This window comes from Cynocephalus volans, chromosome 7 (assembly GCF_027409185.1).
Source record: "Cynocephalus volans isolate mCynVol1 chromosome 7, mCynVol1.pri, whole genome shotgun sequence".
In the NCBI taxonomy this organism is placed as follows: Eukaryota; Metazoa; Chordata; class Mammalia; order Dermoptera; family Cynocephalidae; genus Cynocephalus; species Cynocephalus volans.
The window spans coordinates 96,122,438-96,146,391 of record NC_084466.1 but is presented as its reverse complement, the minus strand read 5'-3'; the positions used below and the strand labels follow the sequence as shown (position 1 = coordinate 96,146,391).

Genomic DNA, 23,954 nt, shown 5'->3' with positions numbered 1-23,954 from the left:
ATCAAAAAGACACCTGCACTCCCATGTTCATCACAGCACTATTCACAATAGCCAAGAGATGGAATCCACCTAAATGTCCATCAACGGATGAATGGATTAAAAAAGAGTGCTATATACGCAAATGGAATACTACTCAGCTATAAAAAGAAATGATATCCTATCATTTTCAGCAACATGGATGGAACTGGAAACCATCATGTTAAATGAAGTAAGTCAGGCACAGAAAGACAAATACCACATGATCTCACTCATATGTGGGATCTAAAACAAATTTTTAAAAAGTGGTTCTCATAGAAGTAGAGAGTAGAATAATGGATGGTTACAGAGGTTGGTGAGGGATGGGGTGGGGGGAGAAGGGTAGACTAATAGGTATTAAACTATGCTGTCTACCCTAACTGAATCATTGTGCAGTATGTGAATGTATTGAAACAACACACTGTACTCCACAAATATGTATAAATAAACAACACACTGCACCCCACAAATATGTACAAATAAATTCTGCTCAAATTTTTTATAAATCCAAAACTGTTCTAAAAAATAGCCTATTTTTAAAAAGTCAGAGCTGTTCATTCAGATGATACATATATTGATAATCCTCTATTTCCCATATCTCCCTAATCACCAGGACACTGACAGAAACTGATACTTTTTAACACAATATTAAGTGTCCTGTTCTTTGTTAGTAATTAAATCCTGATTTAGCCTGAGTGACAATGTATCCAACTAAAACACTTTATTTTCTAGCCTTTCTTGCATCTAGAGATGGCCAATGAGGTTTTTAAAAGCTTGTCAGGTTTCAGGAAGATTCTATAAAAGGGGCTAAGACAGCTAGCATGTGTCCCTTTTTATCCACAACCACTGCCCTCTTCCAGCTTTCTGCCAGGAATGTGAAAGTGCAAGCTGGAGCTCCAGCAACTGTCTTGGACCATGAGACAGCCTTGTGGAAGAAAGGTCCATATTAAAGAAAGCAGCCCAAAGAAAGACTAAACTTGGATACCTGATGACCCATGAAGCCACTTTATATACCAGTTCTGGACTTTTATATAAAAGAGAAATCAGCAGTCACCTTGGTTAAGCCACCATCACTAGATGCCTCTGTTATCAGTAGATGAACACAATGTTTAACTGATACAGACGTGGCAGAAGAGAAAGTCTCAAATTGTCTGAACTCACATACAAGTAAAATTAATAAAGTAACATTTCTTTTCACCTATGGTCTTTGTTGGTTAGACTTATTCCTTTCCTCTTCCTACCTGGCCACTGCAGGAGGATCAAGATAGCAGCGACTTTCCAAGTCCCAAATAATCCTTTTCTTCATGCACTCTGCTTGGTTCCTAAATTCTTTGTCCTGTAAAATAATAAGATAGAGACTTCTGTTCTCTGTGTGTACCATGGTTTCATGCTGCTAAGTCTGTGGGGCATTCTTTTAATGGATTTAATCACAATATTTTTATTACTACTACTATTACTATGAGTATGGCTACTATTGCAGCTACTACCACCACATTAAAGTTTTGGGTACCTTAATAATAAAGTACATAAGATAAATTACGTATATAATCCTTACATCAACCCAGTATTGAGTGAGTGCCAAATACTCACTTGCATAACCTCAACCAGTGATTCTCAACCCCTGATGCATATTAAAATCATCTGGGATGATAAGGGCTGAGAACTAATGATCTAAACTAAAATATAAAGTCTAAATATCTAAAATAAGATAACAGAGCTAAATTAAAATATAAATTTAAGGAAAGAATGAAGTTTTACTAATCACAATGATGAGAAAAGATACCGCATGGTGCTATACTGCTAGCCTTATCTGTACTATTTAAAATACTTAGAGTTAAGTAATGAAAATTATTGGACCATTATAATTTTCCAAATTATTGAATATTTCCACTGATTATCTGCTAGTTCAAGGAACAATTGCAAATGTGTTTACACCATTTTTTATGCCCTTTACAAATATGTGTTGTAATAGAAATAGGTTTTAAAAAGAATAAAAAAGAAAAATATAATTTCAAAAACCTAAATGTCCACCAATAGGAGACTGGTTAAGTAAATTAGAGTATGTCCGTAAAATGTCATCTCATACAGCAAATACAAATAAAGAAGCATGACAATGTTCTCTATGTAGTAATGTGGAAAAATCTCCAAGATACACCGTAAAGTGAAACAAAGCAAGCTGCACGACACTGTGTGTAAGTATGCACACCTTCATAGGTGTGTAAAAAACATGATGGGGGAAGAACATGTATGTATTAGTGTGTGTATATGTGTATGGTTAAGCACTTAGTATAACCAGTTTAAAAAACAAAAAACAAAAAATACCTTATACCTCACAATAAAGCAAAAACAGCAGTGTATTCCTCATAGGTTCTAGTTCTGAAAATAACAAGACTTTAAATACTTCCTGTAAATCTGGACTCCCTATAGAAAAACAATCTCTGACGTTCACTATGCTGATGTCTGAAGATACTTTATGACTTCAGTAAATCTGATATCAAATGAAAAAAAAAAATGCAGTTTTTCCATCATGAACAGGCCAATGTAAATGTGGTAACCTTGGTAATTTTGTATTATTTTCTTTTAATTACTTATTATTTTTATCTGGTGAGTCAGTCCTTCTGAAGTCTGACTCCCTTTCACTCTTTGCAAGAAAACTTTTTCTTTACTTTTCTAAACGTTTTTCTCTTTGAGTCTTCCTTTGACTACATACTCACTTTTATATGCATAAAAAAGTATCTGGAAGGAAACACAAGAAACTATAACAAAGGTAACTACAAGAGTAACGAGATGGGAAGGAATTAGGAGGATGAGACATGAGTAGGAAGGAGACTTTCACTGCATATTTCTTAATTTTTTACTTTTTATTTTTTGGCAGCTGGCCAGCATGAGTATCCGAACCCTTGACCTTGGTGTTATAACATTCATGTTTAAATTTTGAGCTCTGATTATATTATTACCTACTCAAAAATAAATAAATCTAAAATAAAATAAAGAGTAAGCCTGATCTAAATTATTTTGTTTGCTGGACTTAAGAAGTTGGGAGACAATTTTCATCAGAATTAGATGAATAAGTATTTTATTTTGAAATGTAATTGTTTTATTTCGACAGGTGATAGATATATATAAATTACAGCGGTTCACAATGTTTTATCATCTTGTCAGCCACTGTGTTTATCACAAAAGATGCGTAACTCGGCTGGTGCTCACCTCGGGGTGGTTCAGTTCTCCTTCCTCTTGCTCGTAGGGGCCACCGACGATGAACGCGTTAGGAATGTTGGAAGCTCCTGGAGCCAGAATGTTGGCAATAGGCCATTTTTTGGGCCGGGGAACAGGTTCTCTTTCCCCTCCAAGCTTCAGAGTTCCGTTCTTAAATAGAATGGGACAGTCCTTCTACAGAAATAAATACCATATATCAGGAAACATTGCAAAGGAGTTTGAAATGGACAAAAAGATTACTAAGTATTTTTTCAACAGAATGCTGAGTGTTGTCAAACACACCCTTCTATGATGATCTGATTCTATAGAAGGACCTGTGCCCTTCATTGTCTTTGTGTTATTTTACAACTCTGTGATTTATAGAAAATTAATAATAATGAAAATTATTCTTGTCCCTAGATATGCAAATATATTTTGAGTAGTGGTGATGTAGTTGATTATTGCATTGATAATGATTATTAATTAACGGGACTAATGACAAGGTTTAAATTATTCACAAATTCATTTCACCATTCGTGATGCCAGTATGTGGGTCACTTTGGATTTTCCTCCGAACTGGTTTTTCCATTTTATTGATTTCGTAATTAAATAGTTAAATAAAATCTCCAATCAAATTCTTTGTCATTTTATAATTATATGTGAGTCATGATTATACCTGTTTAAAAAGTATCCTTTAGACATTGTTGGGGGGGAGGGGGGGAGGGAGAAGGGAGGGAGGTTTTGGTGATGGGGAGCAATAATCAGCCACAATGTATATCAACAAAATAAAATTTAAAAAAAATAAAAAAATAAAAATAAAATAAAATAAAAAGTATCCTTTAAAAAACAAGCTAAAATCTGACAAGGGCTAAAAATATAGGCATTTTTATATGTGATAATTTATCTAAAATAAACATGCAGGGGAAAATTGATAAGATATAAATAGGAAGGGGAAATTAGAAAACCCAACATTTAAATAAAAGCAATCAGTGAAATGCACATTAAAACAATGAAATATCATTTTAAGCTATAGACTGGCAAAATCAAAGTCTGAAAATATCACGTTAGTTACATTGTGAATGGAAATAGTATTCTTATACACAATTGATGGAAGTGTAAATTGATACAACTGTGAAAAGCAATTTTGCAGTAAAGTTTAAAATCTATGTACTACAAACTCATCAAGTCTAGTTCCTTGGTTCTAATCTTAAAAACCGTTTGTGAAGGAGCAGCACTTCTAGAATGGCCGAGTAAGGACCTTTAGAAATAGGCTCCTCCATCACAAGAACATTGGCAAAAATTGTCAAGATTATAGGCGCCAAGACCATTCAATGGGGAAAGGACAGCTTTTCAACAAATGGTGTTGGGAAAACTGGATATTCATGTGCAAAAGAATGACATTGAACCCTTACCTCACACCATATACAAAAATTAACTCAAAATCAATCAAAGACCTAAATATAAGAGCTGAAACTATAGAAGAAAACACAGGGGAAAAGCTTCATGACATTGAATTTGGCAATGATTTCTTGGATATGACACCAAAGCATAGGCAACAAAAGAAAAAATAGGCAAATTCAACTTCATGGAAATTTAAAACATTTGTGCATCAAAGGACACTATCAACAGAGTTAAAAGGCAACCCACAGAATGAGAGAAAATATTTGCAAATCACATATCTAGTTAATAACAAGAATATACAGATAACTCCTAAAACTCAACGACAAAAAAACAAGCAACCCAATTCAAAAATGGGCCAAGGACTTGGATAGCTATTTCCTTAAAGAAGATATAAAAATGGCCAGTAAGCACATGCTTAAATATCATTAGTCTTCAGGGAAATGCAAATTAAAACCACAATCAGATGCCACCTCACAACTACTAGGATGGCCACTATAAAAAACAAACCAAAACAAACCAAAAACAGAAAATAACAAATGTTGGCCAGGATGTGGAGAAACTGGAACCCTTGCATACTCGTGGAGGGAATATAAAACAGTGCAGCCACTATGCAAATCAGTATGGTGGTTCCTCACAATACTGAAAACAGAATTACTGTATGTCATGGTTTGAATGTGTCTCTCAAAGTTTATGTGTTGGAAACTTAATCCCCAATGCAACAGTTTTGAGAAATGGGACCTTTAAGAGGTGATTAGGTCATGAGGGCTCTGCCCTCATGAATGGATTAATGCCATTATTGTGAGAGTGGGTTAGTCATCACTGGGGCGGATTCCTGAAAAAAGGATGAGTTTTCCCCTCACCCCCACGCCTCATGAGTTCTCTCCTGCCCTTCCACCTTCCACCATGGGACGACTCAGCAAGAAGGCCCTCACCAGATGAGATTCTATTGACCTTGGACTTCCCAGTCACCAGACCATAAGAAATAAATTTCTTTTTCTTTTTTAAAATAAATTACTCAGTCTGTGATATTCTGTTACAGCATCAGAAAAATGGACTAAGGAATTCAACATCTATGTATATACCAGAAAAAAAAATTCAAAACAGGGATATACAATTTCATTTTACTGAAGCAGAAAAAAAGATGAGATGAAGCTGCTGAAACTGGAACTCAGACTAAAATAAAAGTTAATATTTACTGAAGGATCCTGAGGTCAATGAACAGAAATCTGCATTTATTAGACAAAAGAGAAATGGGTTCTTAAGCTTGAGAAAAACGTATTATAATTTAAAAGTCGTTTGTTTTAATAAGTATGTGAATTACAGTATAGAGATTCAGAGACTCATGGAGTCCAATCACGACCTTTAGAATCTATTAACTACATACATCTAAAGTCCAATATAATGTGTAAGATTTGTCTGGAGAAAATTTGAACGAGACTGAGGACATAAAAGAAGATGTGGGTAAACAGAAAGGCATTCTCTGTTCTTACATAGGAAGCATAAAATGATCATTCTTTCTAAATTAATCTATAAATTAATGCAATCCCAATAAAAATACCAAATAGGATTATTTTTTAGAATAGATAAGCTGATTGTAAAGTTCATATGGAAAAATAAACTGTTGAAGTTGGTGATGAGTACATGGGGTACATTACATTATTTTCTATATATTTGCATATACTTGAAATTTTTCAAATAAAAAGTTTTTTAAGAAAAGTGAAAGAAGGAAAAGGCCCACACTCAATTAAAAATAAAAAAGGACAAAGAACAAGAACAAGGAATTTGCTGAAAAGAAAATGTAAACAGCTCTTAAATTAAAAGAGAATTCCAACACTATAGCAAACTAAAGTGTAGCAGACCCCTCTCCATCAACAAACACAGGAAAATACTGGATAAAACAGAACAGCAACCACACAAAAAAGTTTTATTTTAATACACAGCCAAAGTTAAACAAAGTAAATGATAATCTAAAGGTGCCAGAATTGGCAGTGGTAACTCAACACCCAGGGGATAAGCTCATACGCTGACGCTGTGGGAAATATCAGATCCACACACTCAGAGAGAAGCAAGCACGGCCTGTGTCCATGCAGGACAGGGAGCTGGGACTAAGAGCAGTGCATAAAATTGAGACCTGGAAGGGCAGCCTTTCATTAGACTTCGGAATGAGGGAGTCCTTTCCAAGTTTAAAATGATGCAAAAAACCTAACAGGAAAAATGTAGCTGTAAAAAGAAATCTCTTACATACTAAAGCAATGACTCAAGTTAAAAAATAAATAATAAAGCAGAAGGAAACATGATAACGATAAATTGCCAAACTTGAAAAAGCATGATTATTATTTTTTTTTTTTACATATGATGAATTTAACAAATCAACAAGGAATATACTAAGACCTCCAGGAGAAAAACGAAAACACAAATAAAAGGCACTTTTAATTATCAAATTTAGAAAAAACAGAGAAAATTATTTATTTGTTTACTTTTTGAAAAAAGAAAAATTTTATTAACTGACCTAAAAATGAAACTAGCTATGAAACTCATGTACTATTGCTTAAAGAGTACTTACAGAACTATCTCCCCTGAATGTTTCTTTGTAAAAAAAAGAAATCAATACTCCATAAATCCACATTAAAAAATAAGGCACTGATAAACACAATATATTACTTTTACAACATTTCTTTCATGTTGTAAATTTTTTACAGCATTATACATGAATTTCCATCAGGCTTTCCATATTACTGACATTTACAGGATTTCACTGCAGTGTAGTTTTCATGATTGTAAAAGCATTTGTAAAACGTTTCTGTATTTTTAAAACTTGTAGAGTTTCAATCCAGTGTGCATGCATACATGTCTTTGTCAGTGTATGGAGAAACTGAACGCTTTTCCATATTCCTTACACTTAGCATTTTTATCCAGTGTGAATTCTTTCATGTATTTGGAGGATCTTGGACCAACTAAAGGCTTTACCACATTGTTTGCATTCACAGAGTTTTTCTCCATTGTGACTCCTTTCATGCCTTTGAAATGAACTGGGATAGTCAAAGCTCTCCCACATATCTTGCATGTCTACGGTCCATCCCCAGTGTGTATCATCACACGTCTTTGAACACCTGCGAGAGAAACGAATGCTTTCCTACATTCCTTACATTCACAGGGTTTTTCTCCAGTGTGAATAATGTTGTGAATTTGAGAGGAGTGAATGTAAGTGAAGGCTTTCCCATGTAGCCTATGTTTATGTGGTATCTTAGTCTGTTTCTGTTGTTTATAACAGAAATACCTGAAACTGGATAATGTACAAAGAAACAATATTTATTGCTTACGGTTTCAGAGGCTGATAAACCCAAAGTCCAGGGAACACATCCGGCGAGGGCCTTGTTTTTGTTGGTGACTCTGTTCAGGGGTTCAGGGTGTCACATAGTGGATGGTGGAGCAAGAGACTGCTAACCCCTCACTCCTTTTAAAGCCCTCAGAATCACGCCATGACTATCATTAAATCATCAGTGGATTAATCCATTTACGTGGGCATGGTCCTCACAATCCAATCACCTCTTCAAGGCCCCACCTTTCACTTACCATAATAGGATTTCCCACCCTCTTAACACTGTCACAACGGAGATTAAGTTTTTGGGGGACATTCAATCCACAGCATATGGCTTCTCTCCATATTCCAGACTATCATATGGTTTATATCCAGTGTGAAATATGATTTGCCTTAGGTTTCTGCTGTGATTTTTGTACTGATCTTCAGTGTCTTGGTCTTCCTATTTTTTCCCTGTAGAAGCCGAGTTTATAAAGATTTCCCCCATGACATCTCTGTAGAGTTTTCTCTGGGAATGATCCAGCACAGCCCACTCCTCCAGGGTAAAGCTGACAGCCACATCCTCAAAGGCCACTGAGTCATGATTGAGGTCTTTGGGCAGAACAGGACAGGCCTCCCAAGCAGGTGGGAAGTGGCATAAGAGAACAAAGAAAGGAGCCTGGCCTGGGTTTTTATTGTGGTTGGGGGTGGGGCTGGGCAAGAGTTCTGTGGGCAGGCACCAGAGAAGGGAGCTCCAGGCTTTTCTGGAAAGCTGGTCCAGGTGTGGGCACATTTCCTGGCTTCTAGGTGTCCTGGTGGCCTCCACGGCCAGTGCAGCTTACAGAGCAACAGAGGCTGCAGAAGACCAGCCTGTCGTCATGTCAGGCAGGTGACAAGAAAAATTTTTAATAGAAACTGAAAGTTGGAGAGAGGGTAATGCACAGATCTGCTTCATACAATTATGGGGGTTGTTCCCTGGGAGGGTGATCAACCATCCCAATTTGCATGGGACTGTGCCAGGAACCCCCTAAGTCCCAAGCAAACTGGACAGTTGCTACTCAAATTTAGTGGATCATTCACATGCACAGCCCTGGCAATAAGACAGGAGGGAGTGTTTACTGATTACAAGTCTTTTAGCAAGAGATTTTGGAAATCTCTATCAAGAGCCTCAAAAGATTCATATCCAATCATTCCTACACCTAGAAATTTGGCCTAAAAACATAACCTGGAATTAAGAGGAAGTTTTGTATAATAAAGTACATTGTACAAAATCCACAAAATACATGTGTAAAATCATCTGTATAGAAACATGCCAAAAATTGTCAATTTTTAAAGGTCTTAAGTATTTCCCACCAGAAATATATTTATCAGTATAAACTATATTAATGCATAATATGTCATAGATAATAAATGTATAAATTATAAATATAAAAATCTGTATATAAAACAGAAATAAACTTTATTTTTTAAGCCTAAAATAATTCTCAGCCATTAGCAGAGTAATGTTTTGAATGAAATCTTAGCAGGTGAGGAAGAGGTGGCCATATGAGTGTAGACATGTGTGAATCTACATAAACAGCGGGCAGTAGGGCTTTACCTCTCCAACTGATGGAACTTGCAGACCAACCATGTAGTTCTGCAGGGGCCCCACTGGAATGAAGGATTCGGGCACAGAGTATGCAGCCTCCAATGTGACCTTCAGTAGATTGCCCCCTACGATCTGCGCTGTGGTAAGTAAGGGTTCTGCCACAAATACTTTAACTTCAAGAGTGCACTGCTGTAAAAGAATAAAACCATGCAGCATTTTGAAAATTGCCAGGGGCCCTCCTTTTTTTGCATTATCACATTTGAATCTCACATCACTGTTCAAGATAAGGTTAAGCTTAATTGTTTCCATACAGAGGATTGAAATAACTTTCTCTAGGTCCCATGAGTTGGCAATAGAGACAAGAAGAGAACCTTATCCCTAAACTAGAGCCCTTTCCATTGTACCTTACTGAGGTGAAGTATACAAGTACACCCAGAAGAAGAGATGAAAGATTCTATATTGAAAGGTCTATAGTACTTGCACATGAGTAAATGTCATAGGGGTGCTTTTTTTGCTAGTCTATAGTTTATGATTATTTTTGTAATTTAAATGCATTGCTTTGTAATAAGAAAATATTTTTTCAAAAATATATGGATATATCCATGTAAGTAGATATAGACATATATCTATACCTGACATTTTCAAACAGGATGCAATACAAAGTAGGTTTAAAATGTGTATTAATTGCTATTTATATGCTTGGCAGTTTATTACAGCACTAGGGATATAAAGATGAAGAAGAAACGGTCCCTTTTATCATGGAACTCATGTTATAATCTCATGATATATGATAAATGCGGTAAGAGAGACCTGCATAAAATGCTGTGGTTGACGAGCACCAAGGCAGAAGTGAACAGTTAATAACCGGGCTGGGGAGGAGGAAGAGATGTGACATCTGAGTTGACATTTACAGGATGAACAGGAATTCGCAAACTGGATAATCAGAGGAAGGAAAGGAAAAATAATTCTGGATAAAAAGAATAATTTATGTATAGGGGGACTGAAACAGTACAGTATATTCAGTTCAGGTATCAGAGAGAAGTTCAGGATTCTGGACTTGAAGTATAAGGAGAGGAGCGCTGGGAGATGAGGTTGAAGAAGTGGGACGCTCCCATTATGAGGGACGCTGTACGCCTGGCAAGGAGTCTGCACCTTAACATGTAAGCAGTGGGTGAATCCATGAACCAGCATACGGGACTAAGTAGGGGAAGAGATGTGAACAGATTCACTTTTCAGTCACCATGCAAGCAGTGAGAAGGCTGTGCTGGAGGGAGACAAGGGCAGGTGCAAGGCTACTTGTAGTGATCCAGGTGAGAGAGGACGAGGCAATAAAGAGCAAGAAGGAAGCTAAGAACAAAGAACCTAAAGACACTTAGAAGATAGAAAAGGCTGGATTTTGTGAAAGGCAGATTTGGAGACTGGTTGTAATTAAGGTTCGAGGGAGCAGTCATGGAGGTAACTCAGGTTTTGTGTCCTGTGATTTCATGGATGGGTAATACCAATAGAGAAAATAACTAGGATAAAAGGAAAAGTAGGTTTGAGGGAAGATACTGAGTTCAGTTTTGGAATGCTGAGTTTTTAGCTGCCTGTGAGATCACATTATCGAGAAACCCAGGAGGTGGTTATAATTCTGGAATTCAGGAGAGGGGTCTGGGCTGGAACTGTTGAGCTGGAAGTCTTCAACCAGGGGCAGGCTACCGCAGCCCAGAGTGGGGTAGGTGCTTTCACATACTCGGACTATTTGATCCACCAGGACATAGCTCAAGAGGCACTTCCATGGTTGAGCCTTCCCTATATCTACCTCTGGGCCAAGTGACTGATACCTGCTCTGTGCCCATACGCCTCCCCACCACTACCACCACCATCGCCACTCATGATACATAGATGGTGAGCTTTTCAAAGACAGGACTCTGCCTTATTTATCTTTGCTTCCCAGAACCTTACATTATGTATACTATGAAAAGAAGGTGCCCAATGAACTGGCCTGGACTGTATTGAACCTTAACAGCAGACAGTTTGTTAGACTGAATGGCAGGCTGAAATGCTGAGAGTTAAAGCTGATTACCTTGACACCTGGTCGAGGCGCTTCTAAAGGTGAGCCCTGCACAGGGTGCAACGGGACTGTTGTTTCAAATGAAGTCTCTCCTATGAAAAGAAGGCCAGGTGGAGCCAAAGATGGAAGGGTTAAGTGAGTACTACTACAAGCAGAGACAAATGTGCTCACTCTTTCCCTCCAATCCCTTGCACTTCTCTGGAGCTATGTCTGCTTTGGGGCAACTCACACCTCACCTTCCAGTAAAGGGAGAAGGTCCAGCACAGCCTGACCAAGAACCAAGGTCTTCTCATCTTTCTGTTTCTTTTCCTTTGGTAAAACTTCAGTCATGGTTACTAGAAAAATCAAAACAGAAAAAACGAGAATTATTTCTAACCCACCCATCAGATAATCAAGGTGCAGCAAGCAAAGCACTATCAAAGAAATTTAAGAAAAATGAACTTGAAACCCAAGAAGGCACCAGCATCAGTGACTTCTGGTAGAAAACTGGACCACCTCAGAGATTTCTTCACTTTTTCTTTTTTGCCTGCAAGTTATAATAAGAAATGGATTTTACATCATAATCATGTACATGCATATCTGTAAAATTAACTGATATATGATTATATGATAACAAAGGTTCATATAATATTAATCGTTATTAGCCCAAAACCTTTGGATATTTTCTATTCTGTTTCATGTAAGTACTGCACGTTAACTGATCGAGCCACTAGAGCTCCTCGGTTTCATACAGAAAAAATTACTGGTCGTGATCCCTTTCAGTTGATTTCAGGAATAAATAAAAAGTCACAACTGAAGTTTGAAAAACTGTTTTAGATCTTCCCATATTGCCTAGCATAGGGTTTAGCAGACCTTGCAGTGATCCCCAGAGTATGCAAAGTATGTTTGAGGTTTTTCACTGCAGCATTACTCTGTTTTGTGTTAATACTTATTATGAAAATTTCAAATATACAAAAAAGTAGAATAGTAATGAACATCCATATAATCATCACCTAGATTTAATATTAACGTGTTATCATATTTGCTTCATCATATATGACTTTGCTGAAATATTTTCCTCACATTTGCTTTGTTTGCTAAAATATGTCCAAATAAATTACAGACAGCATGACATTTTACCCCTAAATACTAAAGTATACAAATCCAGAATATGACATTTTCCTACAAAACCACAATACCGTTATATCTAGCAAGTGTGATAATAGCATTAAATATAATTCCTCTTATTATATTAGTTGTATATTATATTATATTATTATATTAGTTATATATATTATATATTTCTTCTTATTACCTTATTATATTATGAAATATCATCAATCTAATGTCCAATCCGTATTTAAAATTTCCCAATTATTCCCAAATTTATTTTGTAGCCGGTTTGTTCAAATCAGGATCCAATCAAAGACGACATGTTGCATTTGGGTGTCATGTTTAAGTTTCTTTGCAATTAGAACAGTCTCCCCTTTCCATATACTTTTTCTGTATGACATTGATTGTTGGAGACACAAGGCCAGTAGTTACATAAAATGTCACACCTTCTGAATTTGTCTTCTTTTTTTCCTCATGGTGTTTAATTTGTTTCTCAGCCTCTGTGTTTCCTGTACTTAGATTTGGCTTCAGCACTTTAATCAAGATCAGAGTTTGATAACATACTTGCCTACCTGGTATGTTATCAAACTCTGTGATCTATGTAATCTGATAGATGAAAATGGCATCTTATCATAATTTTATTTCCCTTTTTAAAGTAAGGTTGACTCTGGGGCTGTGAGCTGCCCGTCCTGGGAGGGAATTAGGTGTAACTGGAAGCACCTGCCCCCCTACCCAATCCCAGCTGCAGGGAGCCTCAGGGAACCTCCCCTGGGCCATGAGGAGCTTGGGGGACACTCCCCAGAGAGGGTCATCATGGCCTAAAGGATGCAGTGCTCGGACAGTCAGTCCAGGAGGGTACTTGCTGGCACTGCCAGTTGGGCTCTGGTATTCACCATTGTATTGGTCCTGAACTTCACCCTGCAGCAGCGCACCCAGCCAGGCTGTGAGCAGAATGTGGCCTGCCATCCTGTTGTGGACATGCTGGACCACCTGCTGAGCCTGGGCCAAGTCAGCCACCAGGACGGCCTGTTGGTCGCCCGGCATCACCAGGCAAAAAGAGATGGGAGCGGCTCTGAGCAGCAATGCCATGCTTGGCGTCGCTGTAGAAGGGCTCAACAAGGCCAACAAGACAGGATCCCCATCATGGCCCAAACCCCAGCCAACTGCAGTGACAACATGCTGCAGCAGCGGCTGGAGGCAGTGCTGACCTCTCAGAAGAGCATCAAGCTAGACTTCAAGAGCCTGAAAGCTGTGGACTCTCCCTGGACCTCCTTGGCAGCTGATATAGGCCAGCAGAGTCCGGAGGACCATGTGAAATCCATACTGACATCCTACGGGGCCCCAACGTGCCCATCACAGTTGAGGTCAGTGCCACTCAGTTCCTGGCCCTGGTCCAGGAGAAGTATCCTGCCACCACCCTGTCTCTGGGCTGGACCACTCTCTACATGCCACTGTTCCCGGACAGCATATACACCTGAGCCATGATGGAGAAGATGCAGGACTGGTAGGACTGCTGCTGCAGAAGGTCACCTTCCCCGTGCAGCCTGTCATGGTGCGGGCCACCTGGCCAGTCGGAGAGGTACAGCCTGACACCATGGCAGGGTGCATCAGATCAGTGGATGATCTCCTCTATGTCTGGGACAACTGTGCCACCAAGTCTACTATGACCTCTTCGAGCCTGTCCTGTTGCATTTAAAGCAGCTGGCCTTGAATGCCATGTGGAAGCGAATATACCACACTGGAGACAGCCTGATTTCTCTCCAATTGCCTGGGGGTGATGGTCTGGGCATGGAGTGGCTGGTTCCTGACATCCAGGGCAATGGAATGACAGCAACAATTATCCTCCCAGACAGATATGACATGATCCTGCTGAACACTGGTCTCCAGGGAACTGCAGCAGGGGACCCTGTGCCCATCGTGTGTGCCCCAGGTGATCCTGTCCTGACTCTGGAGTCATGCCTACTGAAGCTGGCCGCATGTCCTGGACACTGGGGTGTCCATTTGCATATGGCAGAGCCCACATCCCTCTAGCCATCCCTAGCCATGCTGGCACACCTCTTCAGCCTTGGCAACCTGCCTCAGCCCACATGGCTGGGGCCACAGTCTCCCATGGGAATTTTGTGGTCCCTGACCACGTGGCTGGCAGAGAGTTGCTTATAGCTGTGGCTGAGGTTTTCCCCCATGTGATCGTAGAACTGGGCTGGCCAGAGGAGGTGCTGGGCAGTGGCTACTGGGAACGGCTGCTCACAGACATGCCGGAGCTGTGCCAGAGGCTCTGTTAACCTGTGTCCTTCCAGCTACAGGCCGGGCTGCTGGGCCAGGACACAGCTCGAGCTGTGGCCAGGCTGCTCGCAGTCTACACCTAGGACACCATCGTGATGGGGCACAGACCTGCTGGGGGCAGCTATGCAGCTGCGCGGGCAGCACTGCTGACAACCAGGGCTGTTGACAGGACGTGAGTCTACTACAGGCTACCCCAGGGGAACTGCAAGGACTTGCTGGCAAATGTTGGAAGAAATTGATCACCCAGTGGTGCTGGACTGGCAGACCCTGGGTCAAGCCTTCCCACAGAGAGGCAGGATGCAATAAATATCCCTGTCTTCCTCAAATAAATAAATAAATAAATAAACGAATAAATAAAGTGAGACTGAACATTTTTCCATATATTTAAGGACCAGTTATATTTCCTTTTCTGTGAACTTTTCATATTCCTTTTATATGTTTTGTGCATTTTTCTATTAGATTCTTGGCATTATTCTCACTGATATATAAGAACTCTTTAAAGGAAAATTTGCCTTCTTTCTAGAAATAAATTGCAAATTCTATCCCAGTTCATTGCTTGTTTTTTATAGTTGCTTGTGTAAAATGTACTATTTTTTTTTCTTCTGTGGCCTCTACAGTTGTAAAATACTTGGGCTTCACCACTCTATGATTAATTATTTTAAATCCATAATTTCCTATGGTACTTCCATGGTTTAATTTTTTAGACACATTTTACCCATCCGGAATTTATTTTGGTGTAATTTTGAGATATTGTCGACATTTTTATGCTAGATAGCTACCTCGGTGTCCCTACAACATTGATTACATAACCCATCTTTTCCCCCACAGATTTGAACTGTCATCTTAATCATATGTGAACTTACTAGAAGTAACGATGAGTATATCTGGACCTTCTAGTCTGTCCCAATGATCTATACGTCTATGCATGTCCCAGTACCACATCGTTTTATTACGGTTTTTACTATGTTTTACTGTCATGTAGAACTAATAACCCCTCACTATCCTTCTTTTCAGAATTTCCTGATTATTCCTACTTTAAAAACTTTTTTTCTGTAAGAACTCTAGAATTTAAAAATATAATATTGACAGATTTATAGAGACCACATTAAATTTACAGCTAAACTTAGGGGAAATGACATCTTTATAGTGTCAAGCATCCCTAAGAACATGGTATGCTTTTCCGTTTGTTCAACCTTCATGTCCCTCGACAGCATCTTCTTTATAGTTTGTTTGAATCAGGATCCAAATAAGGTCCGTACATTGTGATTAGTTAATGTCTCTTAAGTCTCTGCTACTCTGTAGGCTCCCCCTCCACCTGTTTAGATTATTCCCATTTTCATTTTTCTAAGAAACTTTCCACTAGTCTAAGTTTTCAAAAGTACTGGTAGAATATTGTTTTATAATTTTCAAAACTGTACTTTATCTGTAGTCATGGCCCATTTTCTTCCCAACGTTGTTTGTTTGCCCCCTTCCCCGCCCCCTCCTGGCTCAGTTAGGCCAGAGGTTTATCTATTTGTTGGCCTTTTAAAGAAGCAGTTTTCTGTTTTGTCGATCTTCTCTACTGCTTGTTTCCCCACTTCAATATTTTTTGTTCTTATCTTAATTATTAGACACTTCCTTTGAGGTACTGTTAATTTTCTAGCTTCTTGAATGTTTAATTCATTTGCTCTAATCTCTTTGTTTCTCAAGATCATCAATTTATTAAAGATAGACCTTTAAAATATACCATAATTAATCATTTTTGTAACCAATTTTGGCATTTCTTCATTTTTTAATATATTCAGAACTTCAAAAATGAAGTAGTCTGCGTCCTCTTTTACCATCTGAGACTTATACACTGTTACCAAAGTCCCACTTGCAAAGAGGAACCTTTCTTTTCTACAGCTTAATCCTTGGTGAATCAGATGAAAGAAGTTCTCTGCAAGGAGTAGTCGATCTTGAGAAGCCAAGGGAAGATGACAGGTACCCGTGGTCTTCAGAAAGAATTTTTTTTTCCTGTTTTCACAGCTTTCACAGCTTTTAGTATAATGTGTGGGTTCCATGCAGAGGAGCGGTGTCTTTAGGTAAACACATTAATTTGTGTACTTTTTTTTTAATTTACAAAGAAAACGAAGTTTATTTCTTACAGTTTTGGAGGCTGGGGAGTCCAGGGTCCAGGGAACACATCTGGTGAGTGCCTTCCTCTTGGTGGTGACTCCAATTCGTGTACTTCTTTCCTGCTTGAGCAGACAGTGATGTCATTTCACTGCAGCACGGAATGCCCAAGTGGTGCTGGGTTTCAAGATTCTTCTCACTCCTACCAAAGATGCCTTTTTCCCCATTAAGAATGGATTTACTTTTTAAAATTAAACTTTTTACTTTGAGATAATTGTAGGTTCTTATGCAGTAGTGAGAAATAATATTGAGAGGTTCCTTGTATCCTGGTTTTCCCAATGGTAATATCTTGTACGATAGTAAAATATCTCAACCAGGATTCTGTCAATATACAGAGCATTTCCATCACTACCCTTTAGTAGCCACGCCCACTTCCCTCACACCCCTAACTCCTCCTTAATGCCAGGCAACCACTAACCTGTTCTGCGTTTCTACACGTTGTCATTTCAAAAATATTTTACAAATGGAATCATAACAATTATGAAACATTTCAGAATTGGCTTTTTTCACTCAGCACAGTTCTGTGGAGATCCACTGAGGTTACTGTGCGCATCAGCAGCTTATTCAGTTGCTGAGTAGTGTTTCATAACATGGATATACCACAGTTTGTCTAATCCACAGAAGGACATCTGGCTTGTTTCCAGTTTTTTACCACAAAGCTGCTACAAACAATTGCGTACAGGTTTTTCTGTGAACATAAGTCTTCATTTCTTGGAATTGCACCAGGAGTGCAATTGCGGGATCATATGGTAGTTTGCATGTTTAGTTTTTAAAGAAACTGTTCAAGCCCAGTGAGTCACAAAAAAAGAAAAAGAAACTGCCAAACTCTTTTCCAGAGTGGCTGTACCACTTGGCATTTCCGCTAGCAATGTGTCACTGGTCCAGATTCTTTGCATCCTTGTCAGCATTTGGTGCTGTATTTTTAATTTTAGCCATTTTAATAGGTGTGTACTAGTGTCTCATTGTGGTTTTGATTTCCACTTCTCCAATGGCTAATGATGCTAAATATCCTTTCATGTGCTTACATACCATGTGCATATCCTCTCTGGTGAAATGTCTCTTCATGTCTTTTGCCTGTTTTCTAACGGAATTGTTTGGGGTTTTTTACTGCTGAGTCTTGAGAGTTCTTCAAATATTCTAGATACTAGTGCTTTGTCACATTGTGGTTTGCAAATACTTTCTCCCACTCTGTAGCTTCTATTTTCATCCTCTTAACAGTATCTTTCACAGAGCAACAGTTTCTGATGTTGATGAAGTTCAGTTCATTAGATCTTTTTCTTTTACGGATCATGCTTGGTGTTAAGTCTAAGAACTCCTTGTCTAACCTTAGATCCTGAAGATTTTCCCCTCTGATTTTTTCTTAAAGTTTGGTTGTTTTACATTTTACATTTAAGTCTGTGATCCATTTGAGTCAATTTTTGTATAAGCTGTGAGACTTAAGTTGAGGTTCATTTTTTTACCTATAGATGTCCAATTGCTCTAGCATCATTTGTTGAGGAACTATTTTTTTCTCCAATGAATTGGGTTTGCGCTTTTGTAAAAAAAAAATCAATCGGGCATATTTGGATGGGTCTATTTCTGGGTTCTCTGTTCCATTCCATTGATTTATATATATTTCCCCATCAATACCACACAGTTTTGATTACTGTACCTAGTATAAGTCTTGAAATCAGGATACCGATTCTTCCCACTTTATTCTTTTCCAAAATTGTTTTAGCTATTCTAGCTCTTCTGCCTTTCCATATAAATTTTAAAATAGGCTTTTCTAAATCTACAGGAAATCTTTCTGGGATTTGGATGGGAATTACACTCAACCTGTGTATCAGTCTGGAGAAAACTGACATCTTGACTATGCTGCATCTTCCAGTTCATGAACATGGTATGTCCCTCAATTTATACAGACCTTATTTGATTTCATTCATTAGCAATGTCTGGTTTTCAGCATATAAGTCTGATATTTGTTTTGTTAGATTTACATGAAGTATTTCATTTTTAAAAGAATTATAAATGGTGTTGTATTTTTAATATTGGTGTTGATGTATTTATCACTAGTATATAGAAATATAATTGATTTTGTACATTTATTTTCTCTACATATGTTTAGAACCACATCAGACAGTGTTATTTATAGTTTGTTCCAACTGAGAAAACTCAAGAAGAAGGAAAGTTTACTTTATGTATCCAAACTTTTGCTTACCATGTTCTTTCTTCTTTCCTGATATCCCAAGGTCCTTTGTCATTTCCTTTCCATTTAGAGAATATCCTTCTGCCATTCTTTTTGCGTAGGTCTGTGGTGAAAAACTCTCCGATTTTTTTTTATCTAAGGATGTCTTGACTTCTCCATATCTGAAGGGTATTTTCTATCAGTATAGGATTCTGGGTTGACAGTTATTTTAAAACTTTGAAAATATTTTGCCACTTCCTTCTGACTTCTGTGGTTTTCTTTTTTAAAATGTTTTTATTAGCATATTCATCATTACAAGTCATACTTATTCTTTATGCCCCATATCCAATATCTCCCCTTTCCCTTCTCCCTCCCCCTCCCCCCTTCCTAGTCCCCTTATCCTTCCAAGGTCTCTAATAAGAAATTGATGTCATTCTAATTATTTTCCCCTGGCTGCTTTAAAGATTTTTTTTTTTTTCTGTGTCTTTAGTTTTCAAAGGTTTAATTATGATTATTCTTAGCATAGATTTTGTTGAGTTTATCCTGTGGTGGGCTTGCTCAGCTTCTTGAATCTGTAGGTTTAGGTTTCTTGCCAAATTTGGGAAGTTTTCACATGTTACTTCTTTGAATATTTTTTCAGCCCCACCCTCTCTCTCCTCTCCTCCTGAGAGGCCAATGACACTAATGTTAGATATTTTGTTATAGACCCAGAGGTCTCAAGGCTCTGTTCATATTTTTTAAATGTATTTTCTTTCTGTTGTTCAGATTGGGTAATTTTTATTGTTCTGTCTTCCTGTTCACTCATCCTTTCACGTGTCTTCTCCACTCTGCTGCTGAGCCCATTACTGAGCTTCTCACACCAGTTATTGCATTTTTCAGTTCTAAAATTTCTATTTGGTTCTTCTTTATATATTTTATTTCTTTCCTGAGATTTTCTACTTATTTCCTAGGTCTTTCTATCTTTTCATTTGTTTCCAGCATGTTTGTAATTGCTCACTGAAGCATTTTTACCGTGGCCTCTTTAAAATCTTTGTCTCATAATTTTCTCATATCCGTCATCTTCATGTTAGCATCTACTGACTGTCTTTTTAAACTCAGTTTGACGTATTCCAGTTCTTGGAATAACATGATATTCTGCTGAAACCTGGAATTTTCCTTTCTGTTGTGAAACTCAGGATCTTACTTAAAGCTTCTGTGTTAGCTGGGCTTTTTCTGACACTGCTCCTACAGGGCACGGGGGTGTGTGCTCCTCGTTACTGCAAGGTGGGGGTGGAAGTCTACGTTCTCCATTCAGCCTCTGCTGACACCTGAGCGGGGGGCTCCTCATCACTGCTGAGGGGAAGTTGGGGTTCGGGTTCCTTACTTGGTCTCCACTAATACCACAGTGGGTGTAGATGGTGAAACTCCTGACTCCCTCACCAGGCCTCCTCTGACACCACCCCACTGGGGGGTGGAGAAGCACCTTGTTACTGACAGTTTGGGGTAGAAATCTAGGATCCCCATGTGGTCTCCACTAACACCATGGAGGGCAGGAAGGGGGCTCATCACCAGAGGGGATAAAAGTCCTGGCTCCCTACATGGTCTTCTCGGACACCACCAGGGTATTGGGGCACCTCATTACAGCTTTGTGAGGGTGCAAGTCTAGGCTCCCTGTTCAGCTTGGGTGAGGGTGGGGCCACAGATGTTTTTCTGTGGTGTTTGGCTGGAGTAGAGAAGTTATTGTCTGAAAGTTTCCTGTCTTACTAGGCTGCCCCATTCCTGGTCTTTTGGGGGGTCTGCACCTGTTGGTGTTTCTGGGTTGCTGGTTTCTTCCGCATCAAGTCTCGGATATACAGGCAAAAAGAAAACCCAAGGAACTCACCACTGTGTTGTTCCTCGGGTCTTGAAGTTCCTTCTCTCCATCTTTCATAGTCTCTTATGTTTATTTTGTATTTACTGTCCAAGGTTTATAGTCGTACTTAGAGGGAGGAATCAAGAAAAGTATATCTACTCCATCTTCTCAGAACACGTTCTGTTTTTAATCCTTTTTGATTTCTAATGAATGAACTTAAGATTATAAATGTACCTCTAAGTACTACTTTAACTATATCCCACAAGTTTTGATATTTGGTGTTTTACTGTTGATTCTAAATGCTTTGCAGTTTTTACTATGATTTCTTCTTTGTCCCATGAATTATTCATAAGAATGTTTTTAAATTTCCAAATGGGATTTTGGGGGCCATCTTTTTATTATTGATTTCTAATTTTGTTGATGGTTGAATTTTGGTCAGGAAACTTGATCTGCATGCTATTAAATCTTTTGTATATGGTAGGACTTGTTTTATGGCCTAGAATATGGCCAATTTTTATTATATACATGTTCCTTGTATGTTTTAATAAAATATATGCCCTTTAATGGTTGGCACAAGCCTGTGATTCTTAGAGCAGATTCTTTTATCTACCCTGGGTCTAGACAGAGATGCTGGTGAGTAGAAATTTTTTTTCCTAGACCATTCTTTTTGGGAGTCTTAGCTTGTCGTGTGGAGATGGTCTCAGCCTCAAATCCCCATCTGCAGCAGCCCAAGGCCTTCTGTCCTTTTAAGAGTATTAAACCCCAGGCCTCTGGGTTTTGGAATACTGCCCTCCCCACATACACACCACCACTACCACATGTACACCAATGGCGGCTGTTCCAGATTTCCAAGTTTCAGGTCCTGCTTCTATTGTCCTTTCTTTCTCATGACCTCAGTTACATGTTTAAAAGAATGTTTCAGTTCTGTATTTCCTATCCAACATGGTAGGAAAAAGGGAAATCAGGCTACTCAGCCTATTTTAGGTGACAAAGAAGCACAGAGCAACGAAGGGAGTATTAAGAGAGTGTGGGTCAGGTGGATGCCTCCATGGATGACTGATTCCCAGCTAGGCCAGAGCTAGGAATCACTATTCCGATGCAATGTTTCCTAGGAGTCACGTGAGACTCTCATTACCAGGTGCGGTTTCCTAGGCTCTTTCTCTGGTAATTTTAAGTTTGGTTGTTAAGGGTGGGGACCTTAGACTGGGTCCCAGAGCCCCAAGAGACTGTTATGGAAAGAAAGGTAAGGGACTAATATACTGCAGAATCTAGGGTACTGAATGGATTTGCAGGTCCCACCTCTCTGGGTCTGGAATCTTAGAATCTGTGGGTTTTGGAAGCTACCCCAGGATGTGTGCCACTAATAAATTACAAAAAGGAAAAATCAAGGGTATAGATTAAAACAAAAAAAAGGTTTAAACTAGTACATAGGTGCAAGAACAAATTATATTAGGGATAATACCGTGCAGGTGGAAACTGTAAAGATGTGTATACAGACACTATCTACCCATTCACTCATTCAGCAAACACTTTTTGGGCCCCTGTTGTGTCTCAGATACTTCTAGGCACTAGAAATTCTGAAATAAATAATATAGAGCTCTAATTTCAAGAAGTATCTCCTCTAGCACTAGAGGCAAATGGATAAGGGCTATACAGTACGGTGGGTATATGAAAGTACAGATACAGTTGCCAGATAAAATACAGGATGCACAGTTAAATTTGAATTTCCAATAAGCAACAAATTATTTTTTAGTGTAAGTATGTTTTTGTTTTTTGGTTTTTTTCACTTTTTCAAAATCTGGCAACCCTAAATACAGGAATACAAAGGAGAAACTCCCAACTCAGCTTAGGAGACAAAGGCTGCAAATCTCAGCCATATGTCAAAAGGTCTTTGATACAAAGTGATTAAAATTAGTAGGTCATGGTGACGGCTGCCAGAAGCAGGTCTCAAAGTCCACTGCATTATTTCTTGAGTAAGGGGGTAAGGTATGTTCAACTGTCCCAACCACAGCTACTAAATACCTCAGAATCTCCTCAAAACATACTCATATATCTAACATTTTTTGAAACACAAGGACTTACGGAACACAGGTTTGTGGGCGAGTTCGTCTAAAGTGATTCCTCCTTCAGGACTGAACTCCAAACTGCTAGTGAAGTTGTATTTAGCAGTTCCTTCTGGAGAAACAGTAACTTTTGCAGAGTCTCCCAGAACCACTTGATTGAATTCTGCACGAATAAAGGTAACTGGACTATCTCCTTTAAAACATTTCTGTTGGCAGAAATTTCAAATTATATTCAAATAAAGAATTTTCCTACACATCTGGCAATACTTTTTGACTCAGGCTAAATAGCATTTTCTGTTTTTTTCCTAACAAGCTACATCACAAATACAAAAGGGGTAGGTAGAAAATCATTAAACAAATCTAGTTGTAGCTAAATGATATTATGTTGGAGCTTTGAAGAATAACATTTATTGTGCTTTATCTGATGATAAAAGTATATTGTGGAATATTTGAAAAAGAAAATCACACAGTAAAATAAATTACCTATAATCTTACATGTAAGCACTATTAATATTTTAGAATATTTTCTAGTGTTTTGCTATGAATATATATGTATGTGCGACACATACATTTTTTATATATTCATTTTAAAATAAAGGGGAGCTCATTAATTACATTTTTGGGGGGGAACAAGCTTTTTAAACTTCATAAGACTGAATATTTTGCCATTTCATTATTCTGCTAATTTTTAATAGTTACATCATACTATTATGTATTATCATTTAAATTCATCAAATAAAATTAATCATAAGAAAAACTCAAAGAACTCAGATCCTTCTCAGGAGAAAAAAAGAAAAAAGAAATTACATATGAACTG

The 23,954-nt window shown here is 38.3% G+C and overlaps 1 protein-coding gene and 1 pseudogene across 1 annotated transcript in view; one reads left to right on the top strand and one right to left on the bottom strand.

Annotated features, from left to right (window-relative positions):
* CFAP70 (cilia and flagella associated protein 70) overlaps positions 1-23,954 on the bottom strand; it is a 105,074-nt gene that overhangs the window by 78,242 nt on the left and 2,878 nt on the right. The window contains exons 3-8 of the mRNA XM_063102963.1: positions 23,157-23,343; positions 11,787-11,885; positions 11,563-11,642; positions 9,507-9,686; positions 3,223-3,405; positions 1,257-1,351 (exon numbers count right to left, since the gene is read on the bottom strand). Of these exons, the coding sequence (XP_062959033.1) occupies positions 1,257-1,351; positions 3,223-3,405; positions 9,507-9,686; positions 11,563-11,642; positions 11,787-11,885; positions 23,157-23,343 (824 nt within the window). The remainder of the gene's footprint in view (positions 1-1,256; positions 1,352-3,222; positions 3,406-9,506; positions 9,687-11,562; positions 11,643-11,786; positions 11,886-23,156; positions 23,344-23,954) is intronic.
* Positions 13,468-15,164, top strand: LOC134382399 (protein FAM151A-like; annotated as a pseudogene).